The sequence below is a fragment of the Hippocampus zosterae genome, chromosome 6, assembly GCF_025434085.1.
Source record: "Hippocampus zosterae strain Florida chromosome 6, ASM2543408v3, whole genome shotgun sequence".
NCBI classification, from domain to species: Eukaryota; Metazoa; Chordata; class Actinopteri; order Syngnathiformes; family Syngnathidae; genus Hippocampus; species Hippocampus zosterae.
The window spans coordinates 12,218,311-12,234,309 of record NC_067456.1 but is presented as its reverse complement, the minus strand read 5'-3'; the positions used below and the strand labels follow the sequence as shown (position 1 = coordinate 12,234,309).

General features: G+C 41.6%; 3 protein-coding genes across 7 annotated transcripts in view; 2 read left to right on the top strand and 1 right to left on the bottom strand.

Moving 5' to 3' along the window:
• Positions 1-38: 38 nt before the first annotated feature.
• srrd (SRR1 domain containing) lies at positions 39-2,951 on the bottom strand. Of its 2 annotated transcripts, XM_052067883.1 has the most exons (6): positions 2,693-2,951; positions 2,566-2,606; positions 2,255-2,442; positions 2,067-2,165; positions 1,827-1,978; positions 39-1,751 (listed from the first exon to the last, which is right to left on the bottom strand). In XM_052067883.1, exons 1-6 carry the CDS (start codon positions 2,833-2,835, stop codon positions 1,499-1,501), a joined length of 876 nt encoding a protein of 291 aa, XP_051923843.1. In that variant the 5' UTR covers positions 2,836-2,951; the 3' UTR covers positions 39-1,498. The 2 variants fall into 2 exon arrangements, with proteins under 2 accessions (XP_051923843.1, XP_051923844.1); XM_052067884.1 differs by lacking the exon at positions 2,067-2,165.
• Positions 2,952-3,082: 131 nt separating this feature from the next.
• On the top strand, positions 3,083-8,437 carry tfip11 (tuftelin interacting protein 11). Of its 2 annotated transcripts, none has more exons than XM_052067856.1 (15): positions 3,083-3,285; positions 3,540-3,746; positions 3,858-4,026; positions 4,242-4,398; positions 4,487-4,614; positions 4,713-4,874; positions 5,001-5,192; positions 5,324-5,503; positions 6,098-6,232; positions 6,304-6,407; positions 6,511-6,679; positions 6,872-7,115; positions 7,206-7,348; positions 7,443-7,608; positions 7,735-8,437. In XM_052067856.1, exons 2-15 carry the CDS (start codon positions 3,541-3,543, stop codon positions 8,079-8,081), a joined length of 2,502 nt encoding a protein of 833 aa, XP_051923816.1. In that variant the 5' UTR covers positions 3,083-3,285; position 3,540; the 3' UTR covers positions 8,082-8,437. The 2 variants fall into 2 exon arrangements, with proteins under 2 accessions (XP_051923816.1, XP_051923817.1); XM_052067857.1 differs by having other exon boundaries at positions 3,083-3,288.
• A 473-nt stretch (positions 8,438-8,910) lies between these two features.
• Positions 8,911-15,999, top strand: part of thoc5 (THO complex 5) — a 55,283-nt gene continuing 48,194 nt past the window's right edge. The window contains exons 1-20 of one of the 3 annotated variants that reach the window (XM_052067865.1): positions 8,911-9,048; positions 9,261-9,380; positions 10,516-10,659; positions 11,408-11,521; positions 11,618-11,715; positions 11,859-12,005; positions 12,100-12,214; positions 12,364-12,496; positions 12,600-12,677; positions 12,794-12,837; positions 13,080-13,179; positions 13,727-13,835; positions 13,910-14,011; positions 14,090-14,186; positions 14,412-14,523; positions 14,611-14,714; positions 15,028-15,115; positions 15,197-15,312; positions 15,389-15,579; positions 15,672-15,875. In XM_052067865.1, coding sequence (XP_051923825.1) covers positions 9,282-9,380; positions 10,516-10,659; positions 11,408-11,521; positions 11,618-11,715; positions 11,859-12,005; positions 12,100-12,214; positions 12,364-12,496; positions 12,600-12,677; positions 12,794-12,837; positions 13,080-13,179; positions 13,727-13,835; positions 13,910-14,011; positions 14,090-14,186; positions 14,412-14,523; positions 14,611-14,714; positions 15,028-15,115; positions 15,197-15,312; positions 15,389-15,579; positions 15,672-15,735 — 2,055 coding nt within the window. In that variant the 5' untranslated portion in view covers positions 8,911-9,048; positions 9,261-9,281 and the 3' untranslated portion in view covers positions 15,736-15,875. Of the gene's footprint in view, positions 9,057-9,260; positions 9,381-10,515; positions 10,660-11,407; positions 11,522-11,617; positions 11,716-11,858; positions 12,006-12,099; positions 12,215-12,363; positions 12,497-12,599; positions 12,678-12,793; positions 12,838-13,079; positions 13,180-13,726; positions 13,836-13,909; positions 14,012-14,089; positions 14,187-14,411; positions 14,524-14,610; positions 14,715-15,027; positions 15,116-15,196; positions 15,313-15,388; positions 15,580-15,671; positions 15,876-15,999 lie in introns of those variants that run through there. The other 2 variants (XM_052067864.1, XM_052067862.1) reach the window with 2 other exon arrangements.

Genomic DNA, 15,999 nt, shown 5'->3' with positions numbered 1-15,999 from the left:
ATTTGAATCTTTTTCACATTTTTTTTTTACCAAAACCATTGCTCAGGTGAACAGTTTGAAGATGGACAGTTGCTCTTATGAACTTTGGGATTCAAATCTCAGCCAAGGCCTTCCTTGGTGGAATTTGCATGTTATCCCATACTTGAAAGGCTTTCTCTGGGTACTGCAGCTTCCTGCAACATCACCAAAACATACACATTAATTGATGATTCTAAATTGCCAGTATATGAGAATGCGAGTGTGACTGGGTATTTGTCCACTGTGTATCCTGCTATTGGCTGGAAAAATAGGATGGATGGGTGGATTTAATTAAGTATACATTTGTTTTTGTTTTTTTTTAAATATATGTACCGGTACATGTTTTAAAATTCTTGTTGGATTGTATTTGTCACGTTTATGAAATAACCACTTTCCTCAAAACTAAATGGAGTGTCAAAACAGTGACTGTGATGTTTGAGAGATCAACAACTTCCAGTCCCTTTTAAGTTCTTTTTTAAATTAAACAAATACTCGAGTCCAAATTTTAGAGCAAAGATTTGTGATCAAACGTTAGCTGAAATTACAGGTGCCAACACCCACTGTGTCCAACTCCTGTCAAACAAATAAAACAGGTATACAGATTAAACCACACCTATTTGTACAATTCCAGAAATACCAACGTGTGCCAAGATGGATTCAAATGAAACAACTGCGAATACTTTCAAGTCTTTTGTTTTATTTGCTCATATTTAGCATAACAGCCTTCTTCAACTCGATCGGCCTTTGTGTGAAGTATGCATATTCTCCCAATAACTGCATGGGTTGCTCCAGGTGCTCTGGTTTTCAGCCAGTTCTTTTACCAAGGTGCTGTCACAAGTACTGAAGTCAGTCCCATACAGTTGTTGCCCACTTCACCTCAGTGATAGCTTTAATGCATAAAAGTAAATATTGCTCTACATCTGACAAATGTTTTTAAATAACATTTGGGGTTGGGGCGGTCGACTAGTTAGCACGTCCACCTCACAGTACAGAGAGGCAGGGTTCGATTCTCCGACCTTCCAATGTGGTGTTTGCATGTTCTCCGTGTGCGCGCGTGGGTTTTTTCCGGGTATTTCGGTTTCCTCCCACATTCCAAAAACATGCATGGCAGGTTAATGGAACTCTAAATTGTCCCTAGGTGTGATTGTGAACGCGAATGGTTGGTTGTATGTGTGTGCCCTGAGATTGGATAGCAATCAGTTCAGGGTGTACCCTGCCTACTGCCCGAAGACGGCTGGGATAGGCTAAAGCACGTCCACGGCCATTGTGAGGAGAAGCGGATTGGAAAATGTGATTTTTGTCAAATGTGGGCCTTTGTGGGGTTGGGATGAAGTCCAGAACACAGGTTGAGGTTTTTATTCCAATCATTAAGGTGGTCAGCTGGACATGGTGTTGGCTGTAAAGTCCTTCCGGTGAACGGCGGCCACATCATTTCTGTCCTTTTGGGACAATGTTGATCAGTGTAAGTGAATCCCATAGTTCATGTGCTTTCTCCATTCTGAGATTCTCTTAGTATTATTTCCAAATCAGGGCAGTGCTGATATTGTGGTTCAGGTGGCTCTGTCCAGGTAGACTGATTGAGAGTGTTTACTTTGCTAGAATTAAAGGTTATGAGTGCAGTGTCACAAAATACGTCAGTCAGATGAGATGGACAGGTCAGTTGTCTCTCCTCACATATAGTCACTGCCTGGTTGATGTAGCTGTAGTCCCGCTTGAACTCTCTTTCGACCATCCTGTCCGGACGGGGGAAAAAAATTCTAATAAATATCACATTAAATGATTTCCAATCCAACGGGTCTTGTACAAACCTCTCTCTAATGCCATTGAAGCTGTTTCCTATTATTACTACAAGTGGCAGACAGTTTGGACTCCAGTTCTTCCACAGGAGATTGTTGTACAGGGCTTTCCCACAATGCATGAGATAAAAGAGCGTGGGTTTGGTTGCCAATCGCTTCCCCTCCTGCATTTCAGAGGGTGGAAAGATAAAGTTAATAATACACAATAATAAAAATAAATGTACACAACTATCATTGCGTAAGTATAGTGACCTCATTTTCTGTGAGTACAGTCAGACCCAACTCCCGGAGTACATCTTTTTCTCCAGAGGAAAAAGCAGGATCAAAAACTAGACATTGTTTCAATGGAATCTTGGAGGGGCACATTTAGTTCCGTTAGTATATTTGGACATGACATGACATGACATTAAGTGGCTCACAAAATCAAGATATATTTTCACCTTTGCTGCATCCAGGAGAAGGAGCATTATAGCAAGCTGATAACGAGCAGACACGCATGAGGAAAAGGTGCCCAGGCCATAACATACACACTCAAGTGAGCTTATTTTGGCATCCAAGCTCTCATGCAGTTGGCCTGAAGAGGACTCAGTGTCTTTTTGGTTCAATGATACTGCCGCCAGCATCTGCTCTGGAGAGAAGATTGGAGATACCATTGGAGACAACAAGGATGACTCGATTCTGTTGTTTTGGCTTCTTAGTAAAACAATTGTTGAGAAATAACATTTTTATTATTATTATTCAAGGGACTCACCTTTCCATTCTTTCCAAAACCCTTCACATCTCATTTCATCCCTGCAGAAAACGAGACAGATTTTGCGTAAAAGTCTGAAATAATTTTAACAAAGTATATTCTTTTTGGTGATATGAAGCAATCTTACACTATTTCTTTGATCCTTTTAAGAGTTTTCCCAACATCTAGTGGCTCATTGCACAATGCTGGCGACATTTGTAATGACTTGAAATTTCTGGATGCGCCCTTTCGTCGGCGTTGCACCTGCCATTCACTGCCTATGTCGGACATCGAGATTATTTATTCGAATATAAATATGCAACGAAAAAAAATGCCTATTGTTTTTTACCAAGCATTTTCCTTCAGTAGTTTATAACGTGCAAGGGAATATTTTTGTGTGACACCAGTCTTCTACTTCCGGAGTAATGTCGGAATCGGCAGCAAATTATTTTTTCATGACGTGTTCTTAAATTACCTAATGTACAGCAAAATCTTATAATTAGTCCCTTTTCCCTGAATTAGGACTGCATTTTATTTTTTTTAACTGTGAGCAACAGCGGAAGTACATTTTCGCCCGGAAGTACTCGAAGTGTTCTCGAGAGCTGTACGTCAAGAAAATGGTTAACGTTAGCTAATCATGTCAATCTAGAATTTAGAGTGATAGGGAATGTATTTGACGAATTAAAAGACAATAATTATCTATTTTTTATATTTTATTGACCGATACGTCAAGAAACGAAGGTGGTAAATATTTTTCTTCACGTTCTACACCTTACAATGTTTTATTTGTGTGCGCCTACTGTTAATAACAATAAACAATTCAGATCGATACGATATTCTTGATTTTTACCATTTCTAATTCATACAGCAAAACGTAACGGACGTTTTTAATACGGATAAAATTGATCCATGCTTTCGAAGCATGTGTAACGTTCGTAAATCTTGATCCTATTTGTCGTTTGACTGACTGCTTCTTTCATCATCATTCTTTCCAGAATGTCAATGTCACACCTGTATGGACGGAGGAGGGCAGAGGAGGATGGCGTAGAGATTGAAAATTTTGAGATCACAGATTGGGATTTGGCAAATGAGTTCAACCCAGACCGCCGCAGACACAGACAGACCAAGGAGCAAATGACTTATGGCATCTGGGCAGAAAGGGACTCTGATGACGATGAGAGACCCAGTTTTGGAGGCAAGAGGTAAGTCATGGTTTTGTTTCCATTTTGAGCCACTCCATAATCATCCAAAGGGGTCCAAAAACTATTTTTTTTTAGAGAGTAACAAATGAAACCAAGTATTTATTTTTGTAGATCTAAAGACTACACTGCTCCGGTGAATTTTGTGAGTGCGGGTTTAAGAAAAACTGCAGCTGATGAGAAACAGGAAAGAGAAGAAGAAGACGGTTCTGATACATCTGATGATGATACTCCTTCTGCACCTCCACCTGCTCGTGTGATAACGCCTAGAAAGCTTCAAAAGGTGAATTACAGATTGAAGAAATTTTGTTATTCATTGGTGTGCATATTCCTCTAAGGATTGTATATTACAGTGATTTTTAACTGGTGGGTCAAGACCCAAAAGTGTATCATGGACTCATGTTGGGTGGGTTGCGGAGAGCTAGTAAATAAATCTAATTTGTTTGTATTCCAATTTTATTCAGAACAGAACAGGAATAAACTTTTTTTTTCGCGTAGGGTAATTTCCGTGGAAACCAGTCTCAGAGGTTTGCAGGGGGTATACAGACTGGACAAGGAATTGGTTCCTGGGAGAAACACACCAAAGGAATTGGTCAAAAACTGCTGCAGAAAATGGGCTATCAACCAGGCAGAGGCTTGGGCAAGAATGCACAAGGTGCACCGAATTATGAGTACTTACTTTTACTTTTGGGGTGGGGATTACAATGTACAATTTCTGACCATTTTCCTTTTTAATGTTTCAGGTATTGTCAATCCTATTGAGGCAAAGGTTCGGAAAGGAAAAGGAGCTGTGGGTGCTTACGGCAATGAACGAACCCAACAGAGTCTCCAAGATTTTCCTGTGGTTGACTCGGATGAGGAGGAGGAAAAGGTAACATGTTTGGGCATTCAGATCTTCACTCTTAATAGTTGTGAAAGTTAACGGTAACCCAGCGTGATTATGACATTCTAAATCATCTGTCTCTTTAGGAGTTTCAGAAGGAACTAGGTCAGTGGCGGAAAGATCCGGCAGCCAGTGGAGCAAAGAAGAAACCCAAGTATTCGTACAAAACTGTGGAGGAACTGAAGGCGAAAGGCAAACTTACTGGGCGCAGCACAGGAGCATCTGCTGGAGAGCTGGCACAAGTCAAGGTTAACTGATTATACCTGTTATGTAGTATGTCATAACAACAGATTGCTATGTAGAAAACCAGCTCTTGATAGTGGAAATAAACATGGTCAACACGACACCCCCATCCTATATCTTCCTATTTGTAGGTAATTGATATGACTGGAAGAGAGCAAAAGATATATTCCAGTTACAGTCAGATGTCCAACAAGCACAGTATGCCAGAAGACGGTCCGCCAAGCACGTCCACTCGGGATCAGAAGGGATCCGGCTTTGCACTCCCTGAGCTTGAACATAACCTTCAACTTTTGATTGACCTTACGGAACAAGACATATTACAGGTACAAATTGAACTTCTTACAGAAAGCCTTTACATCAAAACATATTGGTCAATTTATTCATCAGTCACAACCAGTGTTGTATTCAATCACACACCAATAACAGTTTTATGGTCTCACATCCAACTGTGTAGTCAGCCCGCCGCCTGCAGCATGAAAAAGATGTGGTGGTGTCGCTGAGCCATGAGTCCCAGGCGCTGCAGACCAGGTTGGAAGAAGAACAAGACGCCATCCAAAGAATGGAAGCGGTGCTGGCTTTGGTGGACCGTTTTCCTTCTGCAGAGACAGCACCGGGGGAGGGACCCACTTTGCAGGTATGTTGATTTTTGTTTTTATGAGCAACTACGCAGCACTGACAATGAATAAAATGTGCTCCTACAATCCTTAAATCGCTCCATGTACAGCACTTTGTATGCAGCGATGGCTGTTTGAAAGTGCTCTATAAATACTGTTGACTTGACTTGACTTAAGAAAAGCTCATTGAATATAAAACCAATAGGGTTCTGGGGTCAGCAGACTCAGGGTAATTAGGGTAGCCCATCAGCATTTAGATGTTATGCTGCACGTTAATGGAATAAAATTCCAATGGATCTGAAGTTCGTCCCCCCGTGTAAGTGCTTTTTAATCCATATTAAAAAAGACATTTTTTCCCCTCATAACTGTGATTGAGGACTTTTAGAGCATTTCTATAATCACTTTTTCAAAAATCGTGTTCTTGCACTGTACGTTACCTTGGTCATTTTAGTCAACATTTCTTCACTTTGCTTCTAAATGTCTTATTTTTTGCCTTTGACTGGTGTATGTGAAGCACAGTGTTACCTAACATATGAAATGTGCTACGTAACTAAAGCTGCCTTGCTTTGCCTTACTTTTCTGTTCATAAAACTTTGTTCTTAATTGCCCTTCAGGAGTGCGTCCACATCTTTGAGACTTTACAGACAGACTTTTATGAAGAATACAAGACGATGGGTTTGGCTGACTTGGCCGTAGCTGTAGTTCATCCCTTACTCAAAGACAAACTTATTTCCTGGAATCCATTGAAGGTAGGTTTAATCCTTTCACTCGCTACGATTTAGCCCGTTTGATTAGCCCCAACGGTTTTGGTTTGTTTCAGGACTCTTCTTATTGCCTTGAAGAGGTTGGTAAGTGGAGGGCAATTCTCGAATCTAGAAACCTTGTCAATAGTGGTCACGATTCAAACATGGACCCTTACCACAGGTAAAAAACAAACAAAAAACACACACACACACATTGAACAGCCTCATAGATTTTAGTTTGAAGTTAGAACCCGTTTTTATTCCATGTGCGTGTATTGTTCCAGACTGCTGTGGGAAGTATGGATCCCAGTGATGCGGTCCTGTGTGTCCGGGTGGCAGCCTCGCATGGTCGGGCCAATGGTGGACTGTGTTGATCTGTGGTCTCCTCTTCTTCCACTTTGGATCTCAGATTACCTGCTCGAGCAGCTTGTTTTACCTCGGCTACAGCGAGAGGCAAGACTTTTATATGTCAAATTGATGTTGTGGTTGGTGAGAGGGATGGGGTGAGGGGTTGGGGTTGATTGTTTTTACTTAAGTACAGCACTTTGTGATCATTTTTAATGTATGAAAAGTGCTGTACAAATAACATTGATATATTTCTTTGGTTTTGTGCACTACCTCAAAAGCCTATTTTGCGATTAACAGGTGGATGCGTGGAACCCCTTAACAGACACGGTGCCAATTCACTCATGGATCCACCCTTGGCTACCTCTGCTCCAATCACGTCTCGAGCCTCTGTACGCGCCCATCAGGAGCAAACTAGCTAATGCTTTGCAGAGGTGGCACCCCAGTGATGCCTCAGCACGCCTCATTCTGCAACCATGGAAAGATGTTTTCAGCCCAGGAGCTTGGGAGGCCTTCATGGTGAAAAACATCATCCCTAAACTAGGTCATCTACTTTCTCTTCTTATTCATGCCATTTTAAGCCTCTATTGTTTTTTTAATGTTGAGGTGTGATTGTGACTATTTGCCCCCGCAGCGTTGTGTCTAGAAGAGCTGGTTATTAACCCTCACCAGCAGCAAATGGAGCCCTTTCATTGGGTGATAGACTGGGAGGGGATGCTGTCCCCATCTAGTCTGGTTTCCCTCCTGGACAAAAATTTCTTTCCAAAATGGCTCCAAGTAAGGAACTTTCACTATCAAGGTATCTGTAGACCCAACAGAGCAACATAACTAATTAGTTCACATTTGACTTTCTTGTCTCTGTTCACGATAGGTCCTGTGTTCATGGTTGAGCAACAGCCCTAATTATGAGGAAGTCACAAAATGGTACCTCGGTTGGAAGACCATGTTCAGTGATGTCTTGTTGTCACAGACACTCATAAAGGAAAAGTTCAATGAAGCGCTGGACATCATGAACCGTGCTGTATCTTCAGGCATTGGTGGGTTTCGGCAAATATGTATACAATAGAAGTCCATCTCAGCATTTATTTAATTTATTATTGTTAAGAATCTGAGATATGGCGTGACACAAGTTACTGTAATGTGTTCTCCATGTGTACCCACAGGTGGATACATGCAACCAGGTGCAAGAGAAAACATTGCATATCTCACTCAGACGGAGAGAAGGAAGGACTTCCACTATGAAGCCATGCAAGAGCGCAGAGATGCTGAAAGTGTCACTCACAGGGGTGCCAGTGCGAGTGTAGCCACAAACTTTAAAGATCTCATCCAGACCAAGGCAGAGGAGAACAACATTGTGTTTATGCCAATAGTGGCCAAACGGCATGAGGGCAAACAGCTGTACACATTTGGACGCATTGTCATCTACATAGACAGGGGGGTGGTATTTGTGCAAGGAGAAAAGACATGGGTTCCCACGTCTCTGCAGAGTCTGATTGATATGGCTAAGTGATTTTGAATATTGGTTATTATGTAAAGCATGAATTCTCAAGTCAGGTCCTCAAGAGCACCTATCCAGCCTAATTTCGATGTCTCCCTCCCCCGACAAATTATTAGCTCATCAGCAAGCTTTGCAGAAGCTTGATAACGATCCTGATCATTTGAATCAGGTGTATTGGAGGAGGGAGACAAAACACCCAAAACAGGCTGGAGGAACCCACCCCAGGATCGAACTTGGGCACTCATGATGTAAAGGATCAGTACAGTAAAGGTTCTCTTTTTGTGACTTCATCCAATAGGATCACAATGTTTGTACACTTTTTACACTGATGTAGAATTTCAAATAAATGATAAGTTTTTGTTTTAAAATCTGATTTGCCTTTGTTTTAGAACATGTACAGCTCTAAGGAACTGAACAGCCCTTTGTTTTTGGATACTCCGAGTAAAGTGATCATTACAACAATTGACACAAATGAAAAGCTATGGTATTTGTTTTTAAATCATAAGAATCACATGTATTGCCAAGAATAGCCTGCCCGCCACCAAGTTCACACTACTAGCTTCACTTTTTAACTGATTTTGCTTTGTTTTCACACACACCCAATACCTGAGGTAACTTTGTGATGTGATCCTCCTGCTGAGTGGATTCCCGCCTTCCACTGAGCTGAAACCTGTTCCTCCACGACTGTACCGTTTGCATCTTGCAAGCACAAAAGAGGCCCCCTCAATTCCCCACCAAAAGATGTCACGCCCAACCACAATTAACAACACAATGCAGGGGGGTAGGTGGAGTTGTCTGTTGTTGACTACGAATAACGTTCCTGCAGGTGGCAGTGGTGAGCAGATCTCTTCAATTTTGCGAATCTTTGGCACCGAAAAGCTTCCGTCTGCATACTCTTCCGGTCTGCACTCTGGGCACACTCACAATATTCGGCACATTTATTGTGAATTTCGCCTTACATCATTTGCTCATCATAAAGGTGTGTATGTGTGTATGAAGTCTTAACTGTGTCAGTGCATATATCGGAGGTTTTGTTTCTTTATATCGGCCGTGAAACGATATCTGAAAAGTGTGCTAGCTAACTAGCTTAGCGGTCGCTGCATTGTTAGCATACAAATGTGTGGCTCATCAATGTACATGGTACAGTACTAAATGTTATGGTTTCTCCTCACCTCTCCAATCGTAAATTAGCCGGCGCTTTCCATCTTAAAAATGTCTTCGGAAGCACTGAAGAAGCGAAAGGCGAAGGTTCTTCGCAACGAAGCGGGAACTACGGAGGTGAAACGAGGCAGAGGGGACGGAGACCAGCAGGTAACAGAAACCAACTCAGAAACTTTTTGCACATTATTTTAATTTGCGTTTCTTTCTAAGTGCTGTACTGGCATCTTATCAAACATAATATCGTTATTATTTGGGAAGCTTGGTGTTTAACAACGGATCGTAAAGTTGGTGAGGAGAACGAGGTTACGGGGGTCTCGAAGCACTGGGCGTGGATTAGCCGCTCACGCATTTACACAATTACAGTACTGTATTTGTGGGGGGGGGGGACAAAACCAAATACTGTACTGTATACTATTACATGTAGTTTTCATAGTCGAATGGTAAAGAAGTGTAATGCTTAACATACGCATACTTTTTGCTCCAACTAAAGGGGATGTCAAGTAGTTATTTAGTACTTTATTTATCACACATGTCATTGATAGATTTTTTGTCCGACTTTCCTCATAACGGCAAGTCAGCACAATTCCGTCTACAGACACTCAAAAACATCTTATTTTTGCTAAAACCAGATTAGCCTGATAAAGTGTTATGGAAGTTTCATATCATGGTCACAGTGAGCGAAATTATCACAGTTATTATTCACAAGTTTTATTCTTAATCACAGTAAATAATATAAAACCAGCAGTCCTGTGTACTTTTTGCAAATGTAAAAGGCAGCTGTCATTTATTTAACTTTTGACCAACTTGTCTTGGTGAACAATTGTTGGTGGTCATGGAGATGAGTCTAAGCATGGGGTCTGTTGTTTTGAGTTAGCCTCTTCTTTCTTTCATTTTTTTATCTTCTTGCTGTTACATCATGTGCCAAATGGAATGTACCCCCTGTAAAAAAATAAAAATAAAACATCTTTATGAAATGTTATCTTGCTTTACCAGTAAGTAAACTGTTTAATCACTACCACACTCAATGCAATATTATTGTGACTATGCAGTTCAGACAAACCTTGGGGCTGTTCCAAAATGTTATCATGAAAACGCATAGTGAAGCTTGATGTTCCCCCAACACCTTACCAGATGTTCGACTTCATGATTTGATGATGGATTACAGTTGAAAGATATATTTGTTGAATGTTCAAATAAGTTCATGATTTGCATTTTCAGGACCATAGCTTTACTATCCTCTATTCAATTGCTCTACTTTCCTATTTATTTTGACATATGTTTCTAGGACATACGTGTCTACAATGAGGAGGTGGAACTTGACGGCCGGGACCATGAGGAGGACTTCCTCCAGTTTAAAGAGTCATGCGGCGGGTTGGCCACTCTGATGGGTGAAATACAGAAGTTGAAAGCCGGTGGGGCAAAAGAGGGGGTGAGATATACATTCATTCACTTCATCAGTTAATTGTGCTTTGGCGGCTATGTATTAACGAGGTATAATCACATATACCTCGTTAATTTTTTTTAATAATAATAATAATTTAATTTTTTTTCTTTTAACTTGCACCAGTTTGTGACTTGGGTTTGGCATTATATGAATTTGAGCGATTGCAGTTCCACTTTCGATTGCTCATTCAGGTTCCAAACAATTCTCAACTTTTGTTCTTTCAGCGGGGAGGGCCAAAAAACGTTTGCATGATTTAAATTTTGTTGTTGAAATTACAGCCATCCATTTTTAGTGGTCAGCAGCATGAACCATTCAAGTCAAAACTCAAGGCCAGCGACATCATTTTATGTGATCCGTGATGGCAAATCATGTGCGTCAACTTCTTGTTTCTTGCATATTGTCTTCACTCATAACAACACTGAAATATGAGCTATTGTAAGCATTTGTTGTAAACAATCGCTCCTTTAAAATAAATTGAAAAATAGTTGAACAATTATTTACTGGCTTCCAAATTAACTACAATGTTCCTCCTGACAAAACTAAGTTTGGAATATCTAATTTGGAATGACTGGTCCATATCTGAGGGAATATTTTGTTTTATAGTGGAAAATAATGGTCTGAAAGTAAACTCAATATTTTCAAACAAATCTATCGGTGTGTATTAATTTATGTTGATTACTGTGCTGTTGTTTTTTACCCAAATAAGGCAACTCACTGGCAATGTTTCTTGCAGTGTGCTGAGGTTGAGCAGAAACGCTTGCAGAGCTGCAACCACTTTATGACTCTGAAAAAACTCAACCGTTTGGCTCACATGCGGCTCAAAAGAGGCAGAGACCAGACCCATGAGGTATCAATGTGGAACTTGTTTCACATATTATAGCCGATCAGAGCTGTGCAGTCTGTTGGTGGACATAAATGTCAAGGCGTTGTCTCTGTTCAACAGGCAAAGCAAAAAGTGGATGTTCTGCACCTTCAGTTGCAGAACCTTCTGTATGAAGTTCTGCATCTTCAGAAGGAAATCGGCAAATGTTTGGAGTTCAAGTAAGCACAAAATGCATTTCAGTGTAAAGTATAGTCAATTCAGGTGTTACTCTTACTTGCACTTGTTGGATTATATCTTGATAGATGTCTTGTCTTGAGAAATATGATTTACTATATAATTGACGTCTTTGTTGTTGTCCCAGGTCAAAACATGAGGAAATAGACCTCGTGAGCGAAGAAGAGTTTTACAGGGATGCACCGCAGGAGATTTCCAGGCCACAACTCACCAAAAACGATCCGCACCAGCTCACCCTAGCACGGTTAGACTGGGAGCTTGAACAGAGGAAAAGGTGCTCAAACTTTTGTCCGTCACTACTCAGTTGAAGCACAATGCCCTGAAAATTCTGCACAGCGTTCTGAAGACATACTCAATGATTTATGCAGGTTGGCAGAGACGTACAAAGAGTCTCAGGCCAGCAAAGAGAAAATCCAGAAGAGTATTGAGATCAAGAAGGAACACCTGAGAAGCTTGCAGCCCGGCCTGAATGCGATCATGCAGGTATAACATGCTGCTAATAACTATTATAAGTCCGAATTAGTCTTGCGGTAAGTGAGATCAGAACCCTTAACTTCCCAGTTCGCGCACCTGCATTTCTTTTGGTAGTCCAAGAATGTCGTTGTGATTTTTGCCCCCTGTCGTTTGCAAAGGCCTCGCTGCCAGTGCAAGAGTACCTTGCCGTGCCTGTTGAACAGACCCAGAAACACACCGAGATCGCCCAGCACCTGCCACCGCCCCTCTACGTCCTTTTTGTTCAAGCCAATGCTTACGGCCAAGCATGCGGTGAGGAAGATTCTCAGACACAGCCCACCCTTTTTTATTTTTGCCTATACTCGGAGTCTGAAGTGCAAAGTCCTATTCTGAGTAATTGTATGTTTTTATTCAGACAAGAAACTGACCGTGTCCATCAGTGGGGATGTGGATGAGGCCAAGGCTATGTCCAAACCTCCAGAGGATTCTCAAGGTAAGGCCATGAATAATTACATATGCCTGTCGTCGTGTACCAGATACACACAAACAGTACAAGAAAGCAGACACTGCACTCCTGTTATACTAATGCTCACGTTCTATGTCATGCAGATGATGACAGTGACTCAGATGCAGAGGAGGAGCAGGAAAAAACGGTGAGTCTTGGCTCATCTAAAACACACATACACAGGTTGGTGAGGTCAGCCAGTCTTTCAGATGCTCGTCTCTGCCATTGTCAGACTAAATGTCCCTTGAGCTCCAACTGTCACGCTGAGGGCAGATGGGTGACGGCGAAGGAATATTGACCACTTCCTATAGCAAAATGAGTGCCAGCTTCTTTGCAAATGAAATACCACCAGTTACAGTTTAAGTAGATGTTCTGTACCGCACTTTACAGAAAAGGAGACGGTCAACTGCCGGCGGCCAGCTGGATGACAAAAGACGAGAGATGCTCAAGAGGCACCCGCTGTCCCTCTCTTTTGACTTGACATGTAAAGGTAAACTAATTTCCCCCTCTTGATGGCTTGAAGTGCCAATTCAACATGAAAAAGTACTTGCACATTCAATGAGGACAAACGGTGTCTGAAATCACAAGTTTACATTCTTGCTAAAGTATGTGTGTGAGTGAGAATTGATTGTTGTGCTTAGTGATCACACTTCTTGAATCTTGTGGTCCCTCTGTTTTTGACTGAAAGAAGGGAGAGGGAGGCATTGCAGGCTTTACTTCACCTAAAGGGGAGGAGAGAAATGAAGAGAGGTGAACTCACCTTGGTGCTTCTGCAGCATTTTATTTTCTACTGAGTGCTCTTTGCTCAACTCTGCTGAGCACACTCACACATTTTCTCTGACCAGCTATCTTGTCCCAACTTCACGCCTCATTTGATTTATCACGGTGCAAGACCTCCATGACTTGATTGTGTGCCACCACAACTACATCCTGTTTAGAACTCTGATGCACTAATTGGTCCTAGTGGGACAAGACGGTGGATAATCCCAGCGCCAGGGTGATCTTGTCATCCACTAATTATGAGTTTGTCTTTGCAGATGGCAGCGTACTCAGTCTCTTCTTCTACTACCTGATCAATCTAAACATCATGACAGTCAAAGCTAAGATTTCTGCATCCACGGACCTCACCACAGCGATCAGTGCAGGGTATGTGCAAGTGTGCAAGATAGACTGATGTCTTCATCTTTCCGCTGCTGATAAAATGTTCACTCCATTCATAGGGAGCTGGTCAAATCTGAGACACTTCTCAGCTGTCTGTATTCCAACGATCATGGAAGAGAAACACCCAATCCAGCCAACCGATATCAATTTGATAAAGTTGGGTAAGGAGGCCATGGCAATTCTAACAAGATGTGTCAAACATTTCATTTCCATTCAGTTCACATTTGTCATGTCCACAGGATAGGTTCTTTTGCCGACTATGTGGAGGAGCTGGGTCATCCCTACAAGTGGGTTCAGAATCTTGGAGGATTAAATTTTCCCAGTGATACCTCTGAGGTGCGTGTACTCAATACGGTACTGCCTGCATTTGACGTTTCTAATATTGTACCGGTTGCATGTAGCAAAGCATTATTACTGCCATCAGTAAGACATCTCTCCTGTAAACCTGCATGTGTGGTCTGCAGCCAGGCTAGGGGTGGTGTGACAGTGACAGATTAAATTAACTTGATCATTGTCCTCACGGTTGATTGTTTCATGTCTTGATGCTGCTTGTTTCTCCAGGGGGTGCTTGTGGGCAGTTCTTTGAGTGCTAGCCATATGGAAAACACCATGAAGCTCCTGAGGGGGCGTGTCCTGTCCCGCTTGGCTCTCCATAAGCAGTTTGCCTCTTTAGGTAAAGTAAATTTACCATCGACAGTGTACATTAAGTGGTCTTAATTGAAGAGATGTTCACTTGTGACCGAGGTTGTTTTCTCCACAGAGCACAACATCATCCCTGTTTCCAGTGAGTGTTTGTACCTCTTTCCAGCCAAGATTCTTTCTCGGTTAACTCAATGGACCACCATCACTCAAGAGGAGTATATGGTATGCACTCAAGATTAGATTAGGAATCTAAATTGATCCAGTGAGATTCATTTGATGTATGGACATATACTGTACATCGAATGAATCTCAGTTTTGGAACTTTGGAGTTACAATACTACTACATACTATACAGTGTTCCACATAACTTGATGCATTTATGATCTTGCCAAGATAAATTAGATAATTTTATGCACCAAGCTTGAAGGGAATAGTTTTGGAAGGCCTTTTAATTGCAATCCGAAGTTCCACTGCACAAAGCCAGGCCCATAAATTCGTATCTTTTTAAAAAATCCTATAATCTCTTTCCTGCTAGAATTTGACATTCACACGTCATGTGACTGATGCTGGTCTGGCAAAAGAGACTGATATGTACTTCTCTGGAGTTGTTGAGAGAGGCACAGGTAAGCATTGTTTCAATTGTTTTATTCCTGTTTTTTTTCTTAATATTCATTTAACAACCCCAATGATATTTATTTTTGTAGCTCGCCTCCAGGCTGCAGTAGTGCTGAATCCGCGTTACCCAGAAATCTCTCCTCTCTTCTCTCTCTCTCTCAACTGGAAGGGAGAGCGCAGCGGGCACACTGATGACAACCTTCGGGTAAAAGCATTTTATAATTAATTTGAACGTCCGCCACACACAAAAAAACAAGCTGACTCACGTCTCTTGGTCCTAGGCCATGGAGAGTGAGGTGAACGTGTTCAAAAATGAACTGCAGGGCCCACGTCCAGGCTACCAGCTCCTGACCAATCAGATTTCACGCCTGTGTGTCTGTCTGGATGTCTACCTGGAGACTGAAGAACAGGATGATGGTGTGGAAGGGCCACGGGAGTTCCCCCGTGAAAAGATGTGTCTGCGTACTGTCAAGTGTGTACTTAAAAGAATAAAATGTCCCAATCTTTGACGTCCACTTATATCTGACTTGTGGTCTTTTTTTTCTTTTTTTTCCCTTCTTCCAGGGGTCCAAATCGTCTGAAGCCATTCAAATACAACCATCCTCTGGGCCTCTTCAGTCATCGCTAAAAGTTGACTTGCGATTCCTCTGACAATTTTTAATTCATCGCATCTATTTGAAGCATTTTAGACAAGTGTAGACATAAAAAACAAGCAAAAAAGAAATGTTTGAAAATAAACTGACACCTAATTTTCTTGAGAAAAAAAAAGTGTCCGGGCTGTGATTTCTAAATCGGCCAAATTTTCCATTCCCTGTACACTCGCACTGTGGTCATTGATTGCAAAAGGTGAGCCAGGACAATTCAATCAAACACACTTTAACTTTGTTTTATC

What these genes read in the sequence shown, in the direction of transcription:
- srrd (XM_052067883.1), bottom strand. Translation starts at nt 2,835, where the DNA reads ATGTCCGACATAGGCAGTGAATGGCAGGTGCAACGCCGACGAAAGGGC. An exon ending in AAAAGGATCAAAGAAATAGT is followed by an intron (nt 2,607 to 2,692) that starts GTAAGATTGCTT and finishes CGTTTTCTGCAG; the next exon opens with GGATGAAATGAGATGTGAAG. An exon ending in CTGTACTCACAGAAAATGAG is followed by an intron (nt 1,979 to 2,066) that starts GTCACTATACTT and finishes TCTGAAATGCAG; the next exon opens with GAGGGGAAGCGATTGGCAAC.
- tfip11 (XM_052067856.1), top strand. Translation starts at nt 3,541, where the DNA reads ATGTCAATGTCACACCTGTATGGACGGAGGAGGGCAGAGGAGGATGGC. An exon ending in CGCCTAGAAAGCTTCAAAAG is followed by an intron (nt 4,027 to 4,241) that starts GTGAATTACAGA and finishes TTTTTCGCGTAG; the next exon opens with GGTAATTTCCGTGGAAACCA. An exon ending in TACCTCGGCTACAGCGAGAG is followed by an intron (nt 6,680 to 6,871) that starts GCAAGACTTTTA and finishes TGCGATTAACAG; the next exon opens with GTGGATGCGTGGAACCCCTT.